Source organism: Boleophthalmus pectinirostris, unplaced genomic scaffold, assembly GCF_026225935.1.
Source record: "Boleophthalmus pectinirostris isolate CB_2022bp ecotype Guang Dong unplaced genomic scaffold, ASM2622593v1 HiC_scaffold_9, whole genome shotgun sequence".
Taxonomy (NCBI): domain Eukaryota; kingdom Metazoa; phylum Chordata; class Actinopteri; order Gobiiformes; family Gobiidae; genus Boleophthalmus; species Boleophthalmus pectinirostris.
In genome coordinates, this window is record NW_026571541.1 from 24,439,575 (window position 1) to 24,458,382 (window position 18,808).

The 18,808-nt window shown below is 39.1% G+C and overlaps 1 protein-coding gene across 1 annotated transcript in view; it reads right to left on the minus strand.

The window, feature by feature from the left end:
- sphkap (SPHK1 interactor, AKAP domain containing) overlaps positions 1-17,617 on the minus strand; it is a 65,218-nt gene extending 47,601 nt beyond the window's left edge. The window contains exons 1-3 of the mRNA XM_055147679.1: positions 17,583-17,617; positions 9,748-9,850; positions 2,758-2,862 (exon numbers count right to left, since the gene is read on the minus strand). Of these exons, the coding sequence (XP_055003654.1) occupies positions 2,758-2,862; positions 9,748-9,850; positions 17,583-17,617 (243 nt within the window). The remainder of the gene's footprint in view (positions 1-2,757; positions 2,863-9,747; positions 9,851-17,582) is intronic.
- Positions 17,618-18,808: the final 1,191 nt, after the last annotated feature.

Below are 18,808 nucleotides of genomic sequence, written 5' to 3' on the forward strand. Positions count from 1 at the left end.
GAGACATACAAAACAGTTTTCTTTGCTTTCTTTTCCGATCCTGGACGACAGAAGATTAAGCATTGTACCCTGCACCGCTCTAAGCTCTTTTCTCTTCTCTCTCTCTCCCCTCATTCTCCCCTCAACAACCGGGCCGTCCTTAGCAGTCCAAACACAGACTGTCACAGAATTGCCATCAAAATGTCAGATAGTACAGCTCTGCTCCCAAGAGACCCACAGGCTCCCCGCAGTCCCATCACACTCCGACAAATGAAACGCAACCTAAAAGTACACATGGTTTCTGCAGGCAAAACGCAAGCCTCATCAAAAATCCACACGGCATCAGAGGAAAAATGAAGCGTGCTTTGTTTTCTACAAATGTCTGAAAGTATAATGATAAGAGCGGTACTGAAGTGATCTCATGCACGCTAGCTTAAAAGAACAGGTTTTGTCTGGGTTGTTTCAATACCCGAGATATTCATGTGTTTCAATCGTTTTATGCATATGAGGGTCTCTCAGTGATTGCAAGGCAGCAGTTGAAGCTGTCAGCAATTTACGTAACTTTGAATATATGGCAGCTGGAATTACATTTGTTATTACACTTTAATTGGCACTCGCAGCCTCACACTTCAATGGATAGATGCAAGAGACAACAAAGTCTGAAACTTTTCTCAAAACAACTGGCCATATTTTATGTTGCTTGTAAGAGTGTGATCACATTTGCACATTCACCGCATCTAAATCTTGTTTATTTCTTGTTTATTTCACAGTGTCAATATGTGTCTGTAATGATTGTCTATTGTTGTTCATGTGTTGTTTTGAATATCTCACGACGCACTTTGAGCTTCTTGCACATGCTTTTCCAATGACTTTTTTTTTCAACTACAAATGGCAGCTAAACTAATCTAACCTGTAACTAAACCCAGAAAAAAACCCAGACTATGCTAAGCCAAACCAGGTCTACAGAAAGACTAAACTGGTACCAAAGGACACATATGAAAAAGAATTCAACTTTCAGATATCTAGAGACGCATTAGTTGATCATCTGTTTGTGCTTTTAATTTTATGATACGGCGGAGTGACCAAAAATAAAGACCAGCTTAAAGCATATGGGATATAAAACGTCTATTTGTATTCCAAACTGTCTCCTGAGTCACACCATATGCTGTTAATGATGAGGAACATTCAATAGCATGAAAGCCTACATTATTGTGCTGCAAACAGGGCATCGACTGGTACCCCTCCCATCACGGTGTGCCCTTGCAGCAGCCCCAGTGTCATGCTGGGAAACATCTCCAGATTTTGAGCTCTAGGCTACCTCAGCTGGAGGATTTGCCTATTTTGCATGTATAAGGCTAAAAGGTTCACATTATAGGGTCCATATATTTCTGAGCTACGTTATAATGATGTTTCCTCATCGCAAGCACACCTGGAATTGTGTTTTGTTTCATTCACACATGTTTAACACACACAACTTTTTCTCTCACACTGAAAACAGTCTGTTCCACCTTGTGATATCATATGATAATATGACACGTGGAATTGCCAGTATCTACTGAACTAAAGGTAAAATGTAGATGTTAACATGAAAACTACCTCTTCATGACATCACAAGATGGAACAGAACATTTTGAGCTTTGGAGATGTAGACAGACTAATAATAAAGGTTTACTCAATCATGTGTGAATGAAACAGCAAACACCACCACAACCACAAATCCAGGTATGATTTTAAGGGAGTAACAGCACTTTAAAATGACTTAAAAGCTCACAAGAGTGAATTTTGCATGATATAGGAGCTTTAATAAACAAGGCTGTGCTGAGCCCCGTGGGGCGCGGAGCTCTGCGCCGGTTCTTTCACCTGCGGTCACCTGACAGTCTACATGGGTGCACCTCCGGGCCTGTCCCAACACTCAGTCCTGGTTTAGGCCTGGTTTAGGCCTGGTTTAGACCAGTTTAGTCCTGTTTCAGTCCTGTTTCAGTCCTGGTTCAGTTCTGTTTCAGTCCTGTTTCAGTTCTGGTTCAGTTCTGGTTCAGTTCTGGTTTCAGTTCTGGTTCAGTCCTGGTATAGTCCTAGTTCCCTCATGTCACAGGTCACTATAGGACAGTACTGGAGATAACATGAGCCTATGCAGGTTGTTTTCACCATTGCCAATAGCTCAGGTTTGACACACACACACACACACACACACACACACACACACACACACACACACACACACACACACACACACACACACACACACACACACACACACACACACATATATATATTTTTTTTTACATCTCAAGTTGGGAGAAGTGGGTGGACGACGTATCCCTGCGCTCACACGCTCACTACACCCCTGCCTTCTTACTATGAGGTAAGAGTGCTAAAACGATAACTGACATCATATCTCAGACAAACAAACACTCTGAGAACCACTGATAATAATCTCTGATACACTGTACACAGGTCTTGCTTTTCTAGACAACGTCTTAACCCCTCCAGGCTACATTTCAACAGAGTTCTTCATAATTCACTTTAAGCACATCAAGGCTGCACAAATGCCACAATCTTGCACCATCTTTTCCATCTCCAGGCCCACAAGGCGCTGGGAGGACGTGACCCGAGACAGTGCATTTTAACCTGTCAGATCCCATTATTTCTGGTTAAAAATCCCACCCTCCACCCGCTCCCTCTCTCACGCGTCGGTCTGCTGCTGGGACTGTGCAGTTGTAGGGAGGTGCATTTTTTATCATGTACAGCAGTATTATGGGATGTGGGCAGCTCACTCACCATGGTGCATTCACTGTCCTCCTCCGTCAGCCCCAATCTGCACAGAGTCTTGTCGTTCTTCAGCCAGAAGTCAGGGGAGTCCAGGACGCTGTTCCCACAAAGCACCTGTAACACAGAGAGGACCATGGACTGAGATCTCAAAATGGAGTTCAGTTTTCAAGTGAGTTTAAATGTGCTCAAGTATTGTGCACTTTATAGCAGCAAGTGGCATTACACTTTTACATGCATTTCAACATACAGCAGGAGGGTCAAGTTATATGTCACATCTGTGGAGAGGAGTGTGAGATGGGTATGTTTAATGCCATACTGGGACATTCCAAAGCAAAGTACATCATCTCCATGGAGACAAGCAGATGGCAGACTCTCTCCACCAGAAAGGTTACACAGTGCACTTTTAAGAAGATATTAAATTACCAACATTGGTTCTAAAATATTAAATAGGATGAAAACCAGGATAAATGGATACAAATTAAGAAGACAGGGAGAGACTGAGGAGGCAGATAGTTTTGCTGCTGTAGTGAAAACAGAATATGTAGCTACCAGTAACTCTCAAACCCCTTCCAAATCATTTTGATACCTAACTTTGTGCGGTAATAAATGGCATATGTTTAATAAGGATCAAACTGTACCCTAACTAGCTCTTTTATTTACTCAGTTTCTTGCGACCGCTGAAATGAGAAGCTCTCTGGTATTTTTGTTTTGTTAGGGTAGCACGCTGGAGGAAAGCTTTGGAGACCTCTGTTGTAATGTGTAGTTTAGACACAACAAAGAAGAAGAGTGGTCCTGTATGCATAAATTAAGAGTGGAATGGAAAACAAAGGTAGCAAAGGTAGCACGCTGTCAACCGGTTAACAGAGGGGTGATGAAAGGTATACATAAATGGACATACCTACCCCTCTAGCCACGTTCCAAATAGAAAGTGAGCATACGGGCAATTCCAGGTCCATCAACTTTGTCTCCAAGTAACTTTACATTGAAAAATCATCTAACCCTTTCTGTAACTGTTGGATTGAGCCTCATCATTTTGGTCTTAAAATGTGCATATTAACCCATTATATTTCACTGCTTTGTCCGTAAATAAATCCCTATTCCTAATACGGAACTGGCTCCAAATTTGCCCCTATAACTGCTAGCCTCGTGAGCTTCATTTGACTGGAGTTGCACAATATGGATAAAGTCACGCTCTCTTAGTCCACTTCTTTGTACAGTTTATGACACAACAAGTAAAAGCTTATCTATCCATCCTCTGCATTGTTCTGTTCGTAATCTGGTCCACCTCCTCTGAACAAGTGGAATCTGAGCGGCTGAGTGGACAGTGAACACAGCTCAAGAGTCGAGGCTAAACCTTTTAAAAGTGACTAGAACCAGCTGCAAAACAAATATGCTTGTCACACCTCCTGTTTCTTGGCTCTTTCCAACAAATGCAATCTAAAAACTGCCGTAGGTGCTGACCATATTTGGTTATTTATTGCTCTATTTCATTTGTTTTGGTCAATTCTCAAACCTACTTTTAGTGCCCTCTGGTAGTTGTTTAAGAAAATACAGCCTTGACATTACGAACGTTTGGAAGTATAAAAGCCGAATGACAGTTACTACGCTTGGAACACACTGATCTGTTTATGTGCGAAAGTGGAGCATAAATGAACCTTGACTCTAGGCCCTACTTGTACGTTTGATTTCTGTACACTTTTGCTTATGTTGCTGACGACGCCCAACCCGGCTGCAATGTCCACACGCAATAACTCTGCATGTTACCACTTCCCTCTATCGCCTTGTTACAGTTTGAGCTGTGGACAGAATCAATTGACCTCCCATAGAACCCCCCATGGGACGCGGGGTCTCTGGGGTCTGAATCAATACTATGTGACTAAGCAGACAACGCACAATGGATATATAAGGCCTGCTCTGTTCCCCTGGAGGGTACTAGAACACTCCTCCAGTCTGCTGAGTGGCTCTTTTTGGTCGGGACAGACAAGTGCTCCTGTCATATTGATGGACGTGTATGGGTCAGGGGAGAACAGTGAGACCAGCCAATCATGTTCAAAATAGAACAAAAGGGAATGTTTAGTCATCTGCATTAATAGTGTTTTGCAACCTCCACAAAGGCTGCAAAATGCTTATAGCACTTTACTACATGCAGGGGTGGGATCTGAATTGCAAACCTTTAGGACAGAGGGCAAATGCTCTACCAACTAAACTCCTGATGTTCCTTAAGGCCAAACTCGCTGCTTTCAGTCTCTTTCAATGAATTCTGTATGCGTCAGTGTGTTAAAAGGCTCTGATCCTTAAAACATATATGTTATGTTATTTTCTGATCTATGTTATAATGCTGTAGCCTGATTCATCAGTTGGTTTCACTTCATGGAAACCGTTTAACCTTGCAGCATTAGGATTTGTTTGCTCGATGGTAGGCGGGTACTTTTTCTATTTAACCAATCGCTGCTATTTGGTCGTGATGTATGTAATGTGCCAAATCCCATAGGAAGAAGGGCAATAACGTCTTTGACCTTGACAAAATTCACCATTCTCTTCTGGTTTTAAATCTTTGATCTCAGGAATGGTTACCAACACAGAATGTATGGCTTTGTCTACATCCATCTTGACCGCTTTGTTTACTGTTGTGCTGTACCACAAAAGGGACCCAGACAGGTGCTTGAGTTTGACGTTAGGGCTTCACAGCCGCTTCACGTCGCTGATTGGCCAGTGCGTGGTCTACAAGTTCCAGGGTTCTTGCAAACCGTCTAGTGTATTCCGATTCCTGACCTAGTCGCTGGAGAGAAATGAAATTTAGCGGAGGCACTAGTTGGCACCAGCCTGGCTAATAATGCTGTTTCCTCATCAAAAATATATCCGGATTTGTTTTAGTTTCATTCACAGCTGTTTAACACACAAGTCTCATTCACTTACTCTGTTTCATCTTGTGATGTCCTCTGTTAATACAGGAAGTGCTCCATATGCCTTCACTATCATTAATCATTTATCACTAATCATTTGCAAGGTTTCAGCCCTGGAATTGTCAATCTCTACTCTCTAAAGTAAAAGTAGCTGTTAATCTGAAAACTAGCACTTCATGACCTCACAAGATGGAACAGAGCATTTTGATCTTTGGAGATGTAGCGAGACTAATGATAAAGGATCACTCAAACATGCGTGAATGAAACAAAACAGAACTCCGGCTATGTTTTCGATGAGATAACAACATTATAACATGGCTTAAAGCTCACAAGAGTCAATTTTGTGTAATATAGGACCATTAACTTCAGTAGTGTTTCTCGACAATACCAAGCATCACTTATGTAATATACAATTAAGACCCCTCCCTGTCTCCATGTATTTATAGCCTTATCATGGCCCTCACAGTTGCACTCCAGGACCAGTCCATCTGTTTGGGCTTGGGGCGAGGCAAAGGTCTGCAGCTCTGCTCTAGCTCTCCTGGTGCTATATTATCAAAGACCACAGGCTACAGGTCATACTATCCTCCGGTCCAATTATGATGCTCACATCACCGCTGGACACCGCTGTGAGCACACATCACACACCCAAGGCTAAGTAGCACACATTCTTCCTCGTCCTGCACATAGACAAGGAAATTCGGTCTCACCTCTTTGGTCCACTGCTCTGTATTATTCCCACAATGCCACAGGGGGAATCTAAAGAGCCTGCATGGGGGGTACATGTTATTACACAAACCATGGGTGTCCGGGGCGCTGGAGTGAGAGGAAATACAACATCGGAGGTGCAAATAAACTGGAAATGATGGACATGAGGTAACTGGAAGTAATAGGAAACAGAGTGATAAGCCCAACCAGATGAGACCAGTGGAGGATGAAGTAGTCAATATTGTTACTTAAAGGTGCATTGTGTAACTTTTCCATCACCTGCTTGTTTCTATAAAGATGACATTTCTCTGCCTGGAAAATTCCACAGTATGGCATTAAATAGCTTTACCTTATGTTTATTCAATTACAGTGCTTTTATTGCACAAAAATACTTGGAAAAAACAGCATTCTGACTGGGTATGTGGTTGCCTCTCCACAGATCTGACCTGTAACTTGGCCTGGTTTGGTCTCCATAGAAAGGTTTAAGGCCAGACTGTGAAACATTACAGACAAAGCATTTGACCTTTACCAGTAAAAGTACATATACAAAGGAAAAAAAGTTACTCAAGTAAAAGTTAAAATATCACATGAAAAAATCTACTTAAGTAAAAGTGTTAAAGTATCTGTTTAGAAATGTACTTTAACACAATTAAAGGATGAAATGATGAAATGTAGCAATTTAGAATTTTTTTTTTTTAGCTGATTCTAAGTGATTCAATTGGTATCTTAAGTTTTCTAGCTGTTTTTATGTATTTGGTTTGCTCAAAGTTGCGATGTTACCTCAAACCAAATGTGCTGCTTTAGCAGGTCTCAAAGTTAAACTATAAAGAAAAGTCCTTTTTGTCAGCCAGATCTTAAATGTAGAGGAGCAAAAAGTACAGACACCTGCCCTGAAAAGTAGTGAAGTAAAGAGTATCCACCATAAAGTACACATTTGTTAAAATTTGTTCTTAAATATTGTACTTTTACCTTTGTACTTTGTTACCTTCTACCACTGGATGAGACTAAGAAACTGCAAGTGATGATAATGAAAACACTCTCACTTATGTAGACAACAGAATGTCATTTGCAACATTAAATCAGAGTACTTTCTTTATATTACCATACGGTCTTATATCTGTGTAATTCCTCAGTGATTCTAAAGCTGTTCAGGAAAGGTTTAGTTCTTTCCTGTGAATGTGACTTTTTTTTATATTGATTCTTGCTTTTATGGTATCTACTTTTGATATTAGTTTGAGTTGATTATTATCTGTTTTCCATACTTTTCACAACCTTAATAGCTTGTAGCACAATGTTAGTTTATGGGATGTGACAAAAGTGATTTTATTTTTTTTCAGGTCTATACTATTGAACAATAACATATGTGATTCTATATTTTACATTTTGTTCCATTGTAAACTACAATATTGATCTAAAACAGCTTGATAATATAGAAAAACATCCTAAAACTAAAAGCCAAATATACACTACAATTTAAAGTAAGTTTATAATGAGAAAACACAGTTACGACATGATTAAATCAGTTTTACATAATATGCACTGAATATCAAAATATGTATGCACAACATTGCAGCAAAAAATCTTCCAATTCTACTTTTGCGAATCTCAATGTTGCACCAATCTATTTATCTTTAAGCAAAACTGAAAAAGCAGCTTTGAGGCTGTGGGAGGCTGTGTATGTGTAAACTGCTCAAAGCATTTTCATTTCATTGGTTCTTGGCTACTGCTGCATCGCTATGAAAAGATGTGCATCAAACCCTTGAACTCTCTTTATAACACTGATCCAAATTGAATATCACATAATGCTTTGTCTGGAATGCTCCACAGTATTAGCCAGGCTGGCGCCGCCTAGTGCCTCCACTCAATTTAATTTCTTTCCAGCAAGTAGGTCAGGAATCGGAATACACTAGACAGTTTGCAAGAACACCAGAAGTACAAGTCCGGGCACCAGCCAATCAGCGAAGAGCCATATATTCTGTGTTGACAACGATTCCCGAGATCGAGGATTTAAAGTCGGAACAAAGAGAATGTTTGGTGAATTTTATCAAGGGGAAAGACGTTATTGCCCTTCTTCCTACGAGATTTGGGAAAAGGGTTAGATATACCAGTTACCCCCGTTAGAGAAGCATTACATATGTCACGACCAAATAGCAGCGATTGGTTAAACGAAAAAAGTACCTGCCTAATGTTGAGCGAACGAAGCCTAATGCTGCGAGGTCAGGATGATGAATCAGGCTACCACACTATGACATTAAACATATATATTTCATGGAGACAAGCAGGTGATGCCACCAGATCAAGTTACTAGTCAGATCTATGGGGAGACAACCTCACGCAATAAAACACTTGCAATTAAAGGGCCCATATTACACTCTTTTCTGATCTATGTTTTAATGTTGTTTCCATACCTGGAGCTGTGTTTTGTTTCATTCACACACATTAAGACATAAAGTCTGTAAATTTGGGCAAGAGTTTTTCTCTCAAACAGAAAACACTCCACCTTGTGATGCCACGTGGTAATACAGGAAGTCCTCCACTGTGTTTTTAAACTCCATACACCTTCACTAAAATCTTTTAAATCCATGACAGCTTTGGTTTGAGCTTTGGTGATGTAGTCAGATTTATAAACGTGTAAACAAACAAAACACAACTCCAGGTATGTTTTTGACGAGGCATCAGCATTATAACATGACTTAAAACTCATAAGAGTCAATTTTGCAGAATATACTGCCTTTAAGAAAAAAAAGTTTAGTTGCACCATCAAAAAATGACACAATAAACCAGGGGTGTCAAACTCATTTTGGTCTGGGGGCCATATCGAACCTACTTTGATCCCAAAGGGGCCGGATCAGAAAACTCATAGCATATATACCCCAAAAATAGCAATAAGTTCAAATATTTGTGCAGAGAAACACAAATCTATTACACAAATCTTTTTTTAATTGATGAACTCATTGCATGCAATTTCAACACAATGTTTTTACATTAACTTGTATGTAAATTGGAACAAGTCCATTTTTCTTGGAAAATCCTGCACTTGGCGTCCACTTTTCTCATTTTTGTCATTTTGCTGATGAGGGTGTCATGATCTACAGTCAAAACAATCATCCTTTAAGAGCATTTGGAAAGAGGCAAGTCTTCATTTGTGCTGCTCTGTTGGGAGGGGCCATGTACAGAGGCTCTGGAGACGCTGGTATGCTAAGCGGTGCAGAAAATTACCAATATTTTAATAGAAAATTTAATGAAAATATTTTAGTAGAAAATCAGCCGAGGGTCAGATTAAAGGTCTAGGAGGGCCGGATCTGGCCCCCGGGCCTTATGTTTGACACCTGTGCAATAAACCTTAAGTCTTATGTAACTCCTTTCCAGACCTTTTCAGTGATATGTTTACCTTTTTGCAGGCGCTGACAGACGATGCCACGGTGCTCTCCATGCTGATCCCCTCCACCTCCCCACCCTCGGAGCCCTCAAACATGGCCGAAGACTGGAAGTTACTGCGGGGCACAAGGGCACAATGGCAGAGAGTTAGAGCAACTTTGTCAGACCCACTTCTTGTCAAGTCCTAAACACCTTGCTCAGTGACAAAATAAAAATGAAAGACAGAAGAGGAGCAGTGTGCGGTACTTATCTCCACGGAGACAGGGACAGGCTGAAGGCGGTTGCATTTGTTCTGACTGTACGGGAGAGGCACTGGTCCAAAAAGTTTAGCAGACGCCTATTGTCAGCTCAGAATAGCTTTGCACACTGGCACAAGAATAAAGGGTTGTGTATGTGTTCCCTGGTCAAAGCAACAGGAACATCCAAATACTCGTAGGGGGGTAGCACACAAAATAGGTCAAACAAAAATTTCAGAACATTTTAGGGATGCACCAATCCAATACTGGCGTCTGATATTAGCACCGATACTGAAAAAACTTAGTGGATCGGATATCGGCTTCCAAATATTCTGCCAATATTCTGGTTGGATATAAACATTGTAATAAGACTATTTACTGTTCATAGTTGGCTCTGACTGTTTGAACTTTTATTTATACAAAGCTCTTGTTACTTGAGAGATAAATCGCAGCTAATATGTTTGGATCAATTTTGATTTGTTTCATTTTTGTGTAAAGGAAATAAATGCTGTTTTCAATCTCTTCATGGCTATCGGTTTAATATCAGGCAGTGTTGGGAGTAATGTGTTATAAAAGTAACAAATTACTGTAATGCATTGCTTTTTGCTGTAACGCAGTAATGTAAGGCACTACAAGGAAAAAAAATATATATATAAATATATATATATATATTTTACTTGGTACAAATGTCAGTGTTATAATGTTTTTTTTTAACCTAGATTGAAGTGGAGCATTTTTCTTCATACAAATTAGCTAAAATCATCAAGATATTGGCAGCGATGAAAAGCCAGAGATGCGCCTGCATAGACTGTTGTGGGACTGCGGGCGAAAAAGACAGGCGCAAAACTCCGTGCTCCATGGGCCTAACCGCAGCTGATGCCCGATAGCGCCTTGCAGACACCCTGTTCCATGGTCTTGGGGTTCTCTCAGGGGCGGTCCTAAATTCCAAGTTCTAGCCAAGTTAGTTCTGGTTTGGTCCTGTTTTAGTCCTGGTTTAGTCCTTGTTTAGACCTGCATTAGACCTGGTTCAGTTCTGGTTTAGACTTGGTTCAGTCCTGGTTCAGCTCTGGTTTAGTCCTAGTTTAGTCCTGGTTTAATCCTGGTTTAGACCTGGTTTAGACCTTGTTTAGTCCTGGTTTAATCCTCAGTTCAGTTCTGGTTTAGACTTAGTTTAGGCCTGGTTCAGTCCTGGTTCATCTATGGTTTAGTCCTGGTTTAGACCTGGTTTAGTCCTGGTTTAGACCTGGTTTAGTCCTGGTTCAGTTCTGGTTTAGTTATGGTTCAGTCCATATGTGGCGCAAGAGTTCAGCATCTTCACAGTTATTTTGGTGAGAGTAACTTAAAAGTAATGCAATAGTAATGTAATGCCTTACATTTTAAATGCAGTAATATTGTATTGTATTGAAATGACAGTAATAAGTAATAAATAACGCATTACAGTTTTAAAGTAACTAACCCTAACCCTAACCCAACAGTGATATCAGGTATCACAGTATTTTATGTTTTATTAAGATTTGATGTAATTATCAGTTGTTAAATAGTGTTTTTATCCTACAAAATGAATATATATTTTTTTTAATTCTCCTTTAAACATCTTTGGTTTGCCTTATTCAATACAAAGTAATCTGGACTATGCAGAAATTTTCTATAATTACTAGTATATTATCTGTGTTCCCATATGTTAAGTATTTTTTTAATAAATAATTTTTTTTGCTGCTATAATATCCTATTGATTCATTCACAGTTACAAAACATTTGACATGTACAGTACAGTTTATGTTTACCTATTTTGGTGATGCTTACCAGACCAGTCAGAAAGCCAAATGAGCTCCTTACTTTGGGGTCCAGATTGGATCTCTTCCATATGCATAAAAGTAAATATTTGGACATATATATATATATATATATATATATATATATATATATATATATATATATATATATACTATATATATATATATATATATATATATATATATATATATATATATATATATATATATATATATATATATTAGGGGTGTCAAATTATCGCGTTAATTGCGATTAATTAATTACAGTCATATTTAGCGCGTTATGTTTTTTAATCGCGTTAATCTCATCTTTAATCTCTAACTTTACTGTTTCTGTATGCAAGTTGCTTTATTATAAAACCTGTTTTTATGTGTTGTTGGGACAACAACACACACACACACACACAAAAAACACATTTATACATTTTTTTATTTCGGTAATTCCACTCATTGTCGGAAACCCACACAAAACGCGCGCAGTAAGAGCGATGTAAACGTCACATTGGCGGCGTCAGTCGCACAATGGACGAGGTCGAACAGCCAGTAGTACAGAGCAGCAGTGCACAGGTAAAAACACATTCGTGTTTTGGAAATTATTCTCCCGACGTGAAATATAAAAGAAAATAACAAATATAATATCGCCTACAACTTAAATGTCACTGGTGAAAACAACCTGCATGATGATGTCTGCACTACTGTCCTATAGTGACCTGCCACATGAGGGGACACGCACACAAACAGAAACACACACAAACACAAACACACACAAACAAACACACACCTTCATCATCGTCATTAACCTGAGAACGCGCGGACCACGTTTCCTTCCGTAGACACTGCGCCGCGTGTGGATCGTGTTTTCTCGCTACGCTGTGTAAACTGCGCTTCCTCCTGTGCGCCTCTAAACCAGAACTAACACCAAGACTAAAACCAGGACTAATCCAGTCCAGGACTAAACCAGGTCTAAACCAGAACTAAAACCAGAACTAAAACCAGGTCTAAACCAGGTCTAAACCAGGACTAAACCAGGACTAAACCAGGTCTAAACCAGGACTAAACCAGGACTAAACCAGAACTAAACCAGGACTAAAACCAGGACTAAACCAGGACTAAACCAGGACTAAACCAACCAGGACTAAACCAGAACTAACACCAGGACTAAAACCAGGACTAACCCTTTCCAGGACTAAACTAGGACTAAAGTAGGACTAAAGCAGGTCTAAACCAGGTCTAAACCAGGACTAAAACCAGTGATCTCATAGATATTTCTCTATCAATAATATTTTTAATATGGTTAAGGAAAGACTGGACTTTTTATTGTCTTTAAGTAGACAAAAGTTATTATGTTCAGATTTCCTCGTCTTTGCTACTTTACAGCAAACAGTTTCTTATTCATGGAGACTTGGGCTCAACAGCCAAATTGAAGAGATTTGTTAAACAATAAATGACTTTATAAAGTCACTTTTTTTAAATCTATATCAGTCTTTTGATCTGCCACAATAATGTAATAATGAATTTTAAATGAAAATACCTCAAATTGAAGGCTTTTCTCAGCAATTTTTAGGTGAGATTAAAATGAGATTAATTAGATTAATTAATTACAGATCATAATTAATTCATCTCTCAATTTTTTTAATCGCATGACAGCACTAATATATATATATATATACCCAAAGTGATCACTAGTGTAGCTCCTCTGTGAATATTTTGCTGCTGAAGACTATATAATGATAAATATGTGTTTTGAAGAGCCAACCACCAGCAATGTCAATGGGACAGAACTGCGGCTGTATAAGTAGGGCACATCTAACATCACAGCACATCAGAGGATTTCTCGATTTCTCATCATTATTTTGCATAGAAGTGTCTCCTCTACTCTTGACATTTCCAGTCCTGTATATAGTCCACTGCTCAAGGAATCTGTCAACAGCTCTCTGGCCTCCTGCCTGCTTTGAAGACACATTTTGATTGCTTCTTTAAATAAACATGACAGTGGGTACATTGTAAGTGGACTCCAGCACTGGTACTGATTATGGATATTTCAGGAGTGCACCTTATTGTACTTTCAAACCGATAATCATGGTGGATTCAAATCAGATATTAAAGGGCCCATATTGTGTTATAATTTGTGTGTCAAATGATCTCCAAACTCATATAACTGAGTTGAAACAATTAAAGCGTAACAAAGTTTTATTTTTTTAAATAGAGATTGTAGCACAGCTGGATTTATAGTTTATTTTAGATACATTTATGTTTTTTCTATGCTTTATTTCATGTTCAAAGTATATTTTATTCATTTATGTTTTAAACATCGCAAAACTGTTCTAAGATTCATATTTGTAGCCTATATTTATTTTCAGTTTGAAAGTTTTGCATAAATTATCAAAAACAAAGTGCTTTTTTTGAGAGAGAAATGCTGAATAAATGCATCATGTAACTAAAACATAATCATTTGAATAATCGTGATTTCAATATTGACCAAAATAATCGTAATAATGATTTTTTTCCCCCCATAATCAAGAAGCCCTGTTGTGTTATTTTCTGATCTATGTTACAATGTTGTTTCCTCCTCACAAACATACATGGAGTTGTGTTTTGTTTCATTTGCACATATGTAACACACAGACTCTACACATTTAGGCTGAGGTCTTCAAACAAAACACAACTCCAGTATATTTTTGAGGAGGTTCAATCTAATATGGCTTAAAGACTCACAATAGTCCATTTTTACAGGACTTAAAGAAAAAAACATATATATACATATAAGAAAAGAATTAACAAGCAAAGCCACAACAAGCAGGATACATTATTGGAGAAGGTTTCAAAGGTCATCAGGATGTCGTTCAATTATTTTTTTTTGTTTTTAATTGAGACATTATGAAGTCATTTTCAATTTAGAGTTACTGACAGGGTTACCAGAGGGCAGCAACTCTTAAAAAAACCCAAACAAGCAAGCTGAGCCCTATAAAAAGAAGCCCAAACAGAAGCAACTACGTGGGTCTGAGCTGAACAAGCACTAAAGAGATGTGCATTTTATTTTCATATTTAACACCAACAATGACTTTAAAATATCAACTTTTTAAATTTCAGTCATTACCATAGATTATAGTCATTTATGAGTCTATTCATGTGAAACAGAACTGAAAAGAGGACAAATATCACATTATGAATGTACCACCAAAAAGAAAAAACAAAACAAAACCAAATGCTCCTCTCAAAAGCTGTGAGAGACTTTCCAAAAAAAGAAACCCAAAGACGCTACTAAGAAGCAGTATTAGCAGTTCTGGCCCAAAGAGTTAGAATATATATTGCCCTGAGCTTTATTAGTCCTGCCATAAGTGAGGAGTTTTAACCTGAGACGGCTCTGACTTTGCTTTTGGTTTTGATTCATTCTACCCTGTTGTGCTCTCCCAGCCTCCCTCACAATACAGATCAGTCCTGGATGAATACAGGACTGACTGTCTAGGCTTCTCCCATTCACCAACATGCACAATATAGAGCTATGTCTATATTGTGCATATAGCTAGATTGTCCTAGCTCCATCCTGGTTACATAGCACATCTGAAATTGAGTCCCCAGGCGCTGCACTGTGGTCACCCAGACGCCCGCTGCTCCATGAAAGCTTGACCAATGCCACTGGTTGAAGGATAGGTCAAATATAAAGGACACTAAACTCTAAAAGGACATTCAGATCTATCTACCTCTCATTCAATCACAACATTTATTTATTTCACAGCACAAGGGTTTCGGAATGATGAAAAGTGAAGACTGTTGTCATAGCAATTAACAACAAAGATATCTTTATTATATTTTTTTAAGAACCAGGCCTGTCGGTATAATTAGGCAACAATATCGACTTCAGTAAGCTGGAACATTTTGAGGGTCAATATTTACTTTTTACTATTTGTATCTAAATTTTCTTTGCACTACTGGGAATTTTGTGGTTAATTTTTGGCTCTATGATAACATTTAAGTAATAAAAGGTTGAATTTTTTGAAGTTCTATGACTCATTACAGATGCAAACATTACTAAACTAAATTCTGCTATTTAATTTATTTTATTTTAATTTATTTTTTAACAATATTGAACATTTAGGATATTTTTTTGTGATTTAAATCTACTTTTGGTTTTTGTACCAGTGGTATGAATTAATATAATCCAAATTTACTTCAGCAGTATATTGAACTTCAAAGTTTGTGATCGTGACAGAAACCTGAAACCCACGAATAGCCCCAGTTATTAAAGAATCATTGTGTAACCTTTCTAGTGGAGGGTCTGTCAAATGCTTTTTTTAATGGAAATGTTATTGCTTTATCTGGAATGTTTCACAATATGGCATTAAACCTTTCTATCTTCATGGAGACCAAACCAGACCAAGTTAAAGGTCAGACTTGTGGAGAGGTGATCTAACTCACAGCCAGAACAGTCTTTCTAGGTATTTTTGAGCCACCTGGGATTTAATAAATGTAAAGCAGAGCTGACTAATGTCATACTGTGAAACATTACCGGCAGAGCAATGACATTCATAGAAACAAGCAGGTGACAGACCCTTCACCAGAAAAGTTACACAATGCACCTTTAACATTATGGGTTATAGTAGCTTTATTGATCTGCTGGCTTGTTTTACGGAATATCATTGTCCAAAGCAAGACAAGTCAACAGTAAAATGAAAATTGGAGCAAGCGAGTCATTTTGTGCTTCTGCAAGAAGCACGTACCACAAATGACAAGCGCTGTAAAAGTCTGCTAAGCCATAAGCGCGCGTGAACAGTAAATCAACCCATCTAAAGAGCGTCATTACCCTGCGCTCGGCGAGATAAGCCAACTGGTAGCTTATCTAGAATGGCATTAATGAGGATCAGTTCGCAAAATAAAGAGGCCGGGAGATGAATTTTTAAATAGCCGCAGCTGGTTTACATTTCCTTCCTATTTCAAAGCAAATTAAGAACGTTTGGTTTAGTGCCAGCAATCGGGGATCACAGGAAAATCTGTCTAACAGCGGCAAATGAATAAACCAGATGTAAATAAGTATGGCACGTCACAGCGAACAAGTCAAAATGCCTTAGAGGAAGAAGAGGAACTGATAATCTTTGAAATAGGTTACCGTTTAGCTGCGAGGCACGCATCAAAACACGCACGCATACTTTTGCAGTGAATTCAGACAAACGGGGAAACGGAGATATACCGGACTGGCACAGAGGAAACTAGGCGCATTTGGCTTAGAGTGGCTTTTTGTGGCGACCTTTTTGTCACGACGCGCGCTGGATTGACAGCTGTGCGTAATAGGCTTCTCCTCCAGCAGTCCCGGGTATCAGGCGGGAGTCTGACTGATGGGAAGACGCAATTAACCCGTGAAATGTACCGCCTTTCAAAGCCAGGCAAAGACGTCAAAAGAGCAGAGGATCAGGACCCTTCTTTCACAACACCGGAGAACTTTTTTGCTGCAGTTTAAAGGGACGGCCACTAAAGCACATGTTCAATATTTTGCTTGATATCAATCGGTATCGGTGCTCCTCAGAGTAAAAACATATTCAGATTATCTGACATCAGTACACAGGTTACAATAGATCACAGTTGGTGTTGCGCGTGGAACCTGGCCAAAACAACTAAGAAAAACTGCATAAACGTGACACAGCTTGTATGCGTATTTTGCGGCACTCTCGCGCGCATTTTGATAATTTTGCGAGTTTAATTGGCTCCGTATCACATCGACAATGCAGTTGTTTGATGAATGAAGGAAAACTTATACACAAATTATACTAGGATTAAAATACAGATTCATTTTTATGTAAATATTTAATGAGCGAAAGGTTTCTCACCTCGGCTTTTTTAGAAGACCTTTGGTCCCAGCCATTCTGTTCATATATCCACAGTACAGTCCTCTGTCCCGGGTGGAGGCACGCGGTGGACCAGATAAACTAGAGCGCAGCGTCTGGATGCGTAAACGTTCCGAGGAGCCAGCGCGGTCCAGATGCGCATTCCCACACTCCACACAACACGAGACTCTCTACAGCACGAGAGCCCTGTCTGTGTGTGACCGCAGCCTCGTGTGGATCTGACAGAGTGAGCGGCACAGCACAGACGGGGCAGGAATATGGGCAGTGCGCGCACATGTTGACGCACACGCGTACGTAGCACTGTGTGTACAAACAGAGGCACACCGCATGAGGGGCGCATGCCTCTTGTTAGAGGCATTTGCAGTGTGAGCACTTTAAGACGAGGTTTATAGAGAGGACAGAGAAAACACGCATTATGACAAAAGACATGGAGCACTCTGATCCAAATCGGACTCGAACCCATTAAACCAGAAACCCTGTTTTGCCCCACAGCACTGATAAAGCTGCATGAAGACAGCAAACAGTAGACGCACGTCATACACGAGGCATCATGTTTTAATCCTTAATTAAAGGATATTTATATATATATATATATATTTTTTTTTATATATTTATTTTTATATATTTTTTATTTTACTAAACTGTGCACGTTGGTGTATCCTGATAAGTGTCCATCAACATACAGTGTTCAATTTGACCACACAGTACTGCCTCGTGGACAGATCTTGCCATTTGTATTTCTATTTTTATTGTAAGGAAACCTTTTTCAAAGTTGCCTTATTTTACCTCGACTGAATAACCAAAAGAGAAATCAACCATTTATTTAATGACTCATAATTATGACTTATGGGTCCAGTACTGTATAATTATTTTCTCAAAATTAGAGCTTTATTTTGGAGCTCTGAACATTTGACAGTAATTCTCTACATACTGGCAGTACACAGTTGGCACGGTGAGGGGATAAAGTGTCTCTTCTGAGCAGATCAAAGTCTTGCAAGCATAAGGCGATTTGTCTGTGTTAACTGCTCACATATCATTTCATTAGCACGGATAATAGGATGCATATATTATCATATCATAGTGTTTACCCCATGCCTGGTTCACATTTATACACTTAAACACTCATAAACTGCCACTCTTAATACTTAATACTCACATCCATGCCCAGTGATTTGCAATGTTCCTCTTAAGAAAAACAAGGTATAAGA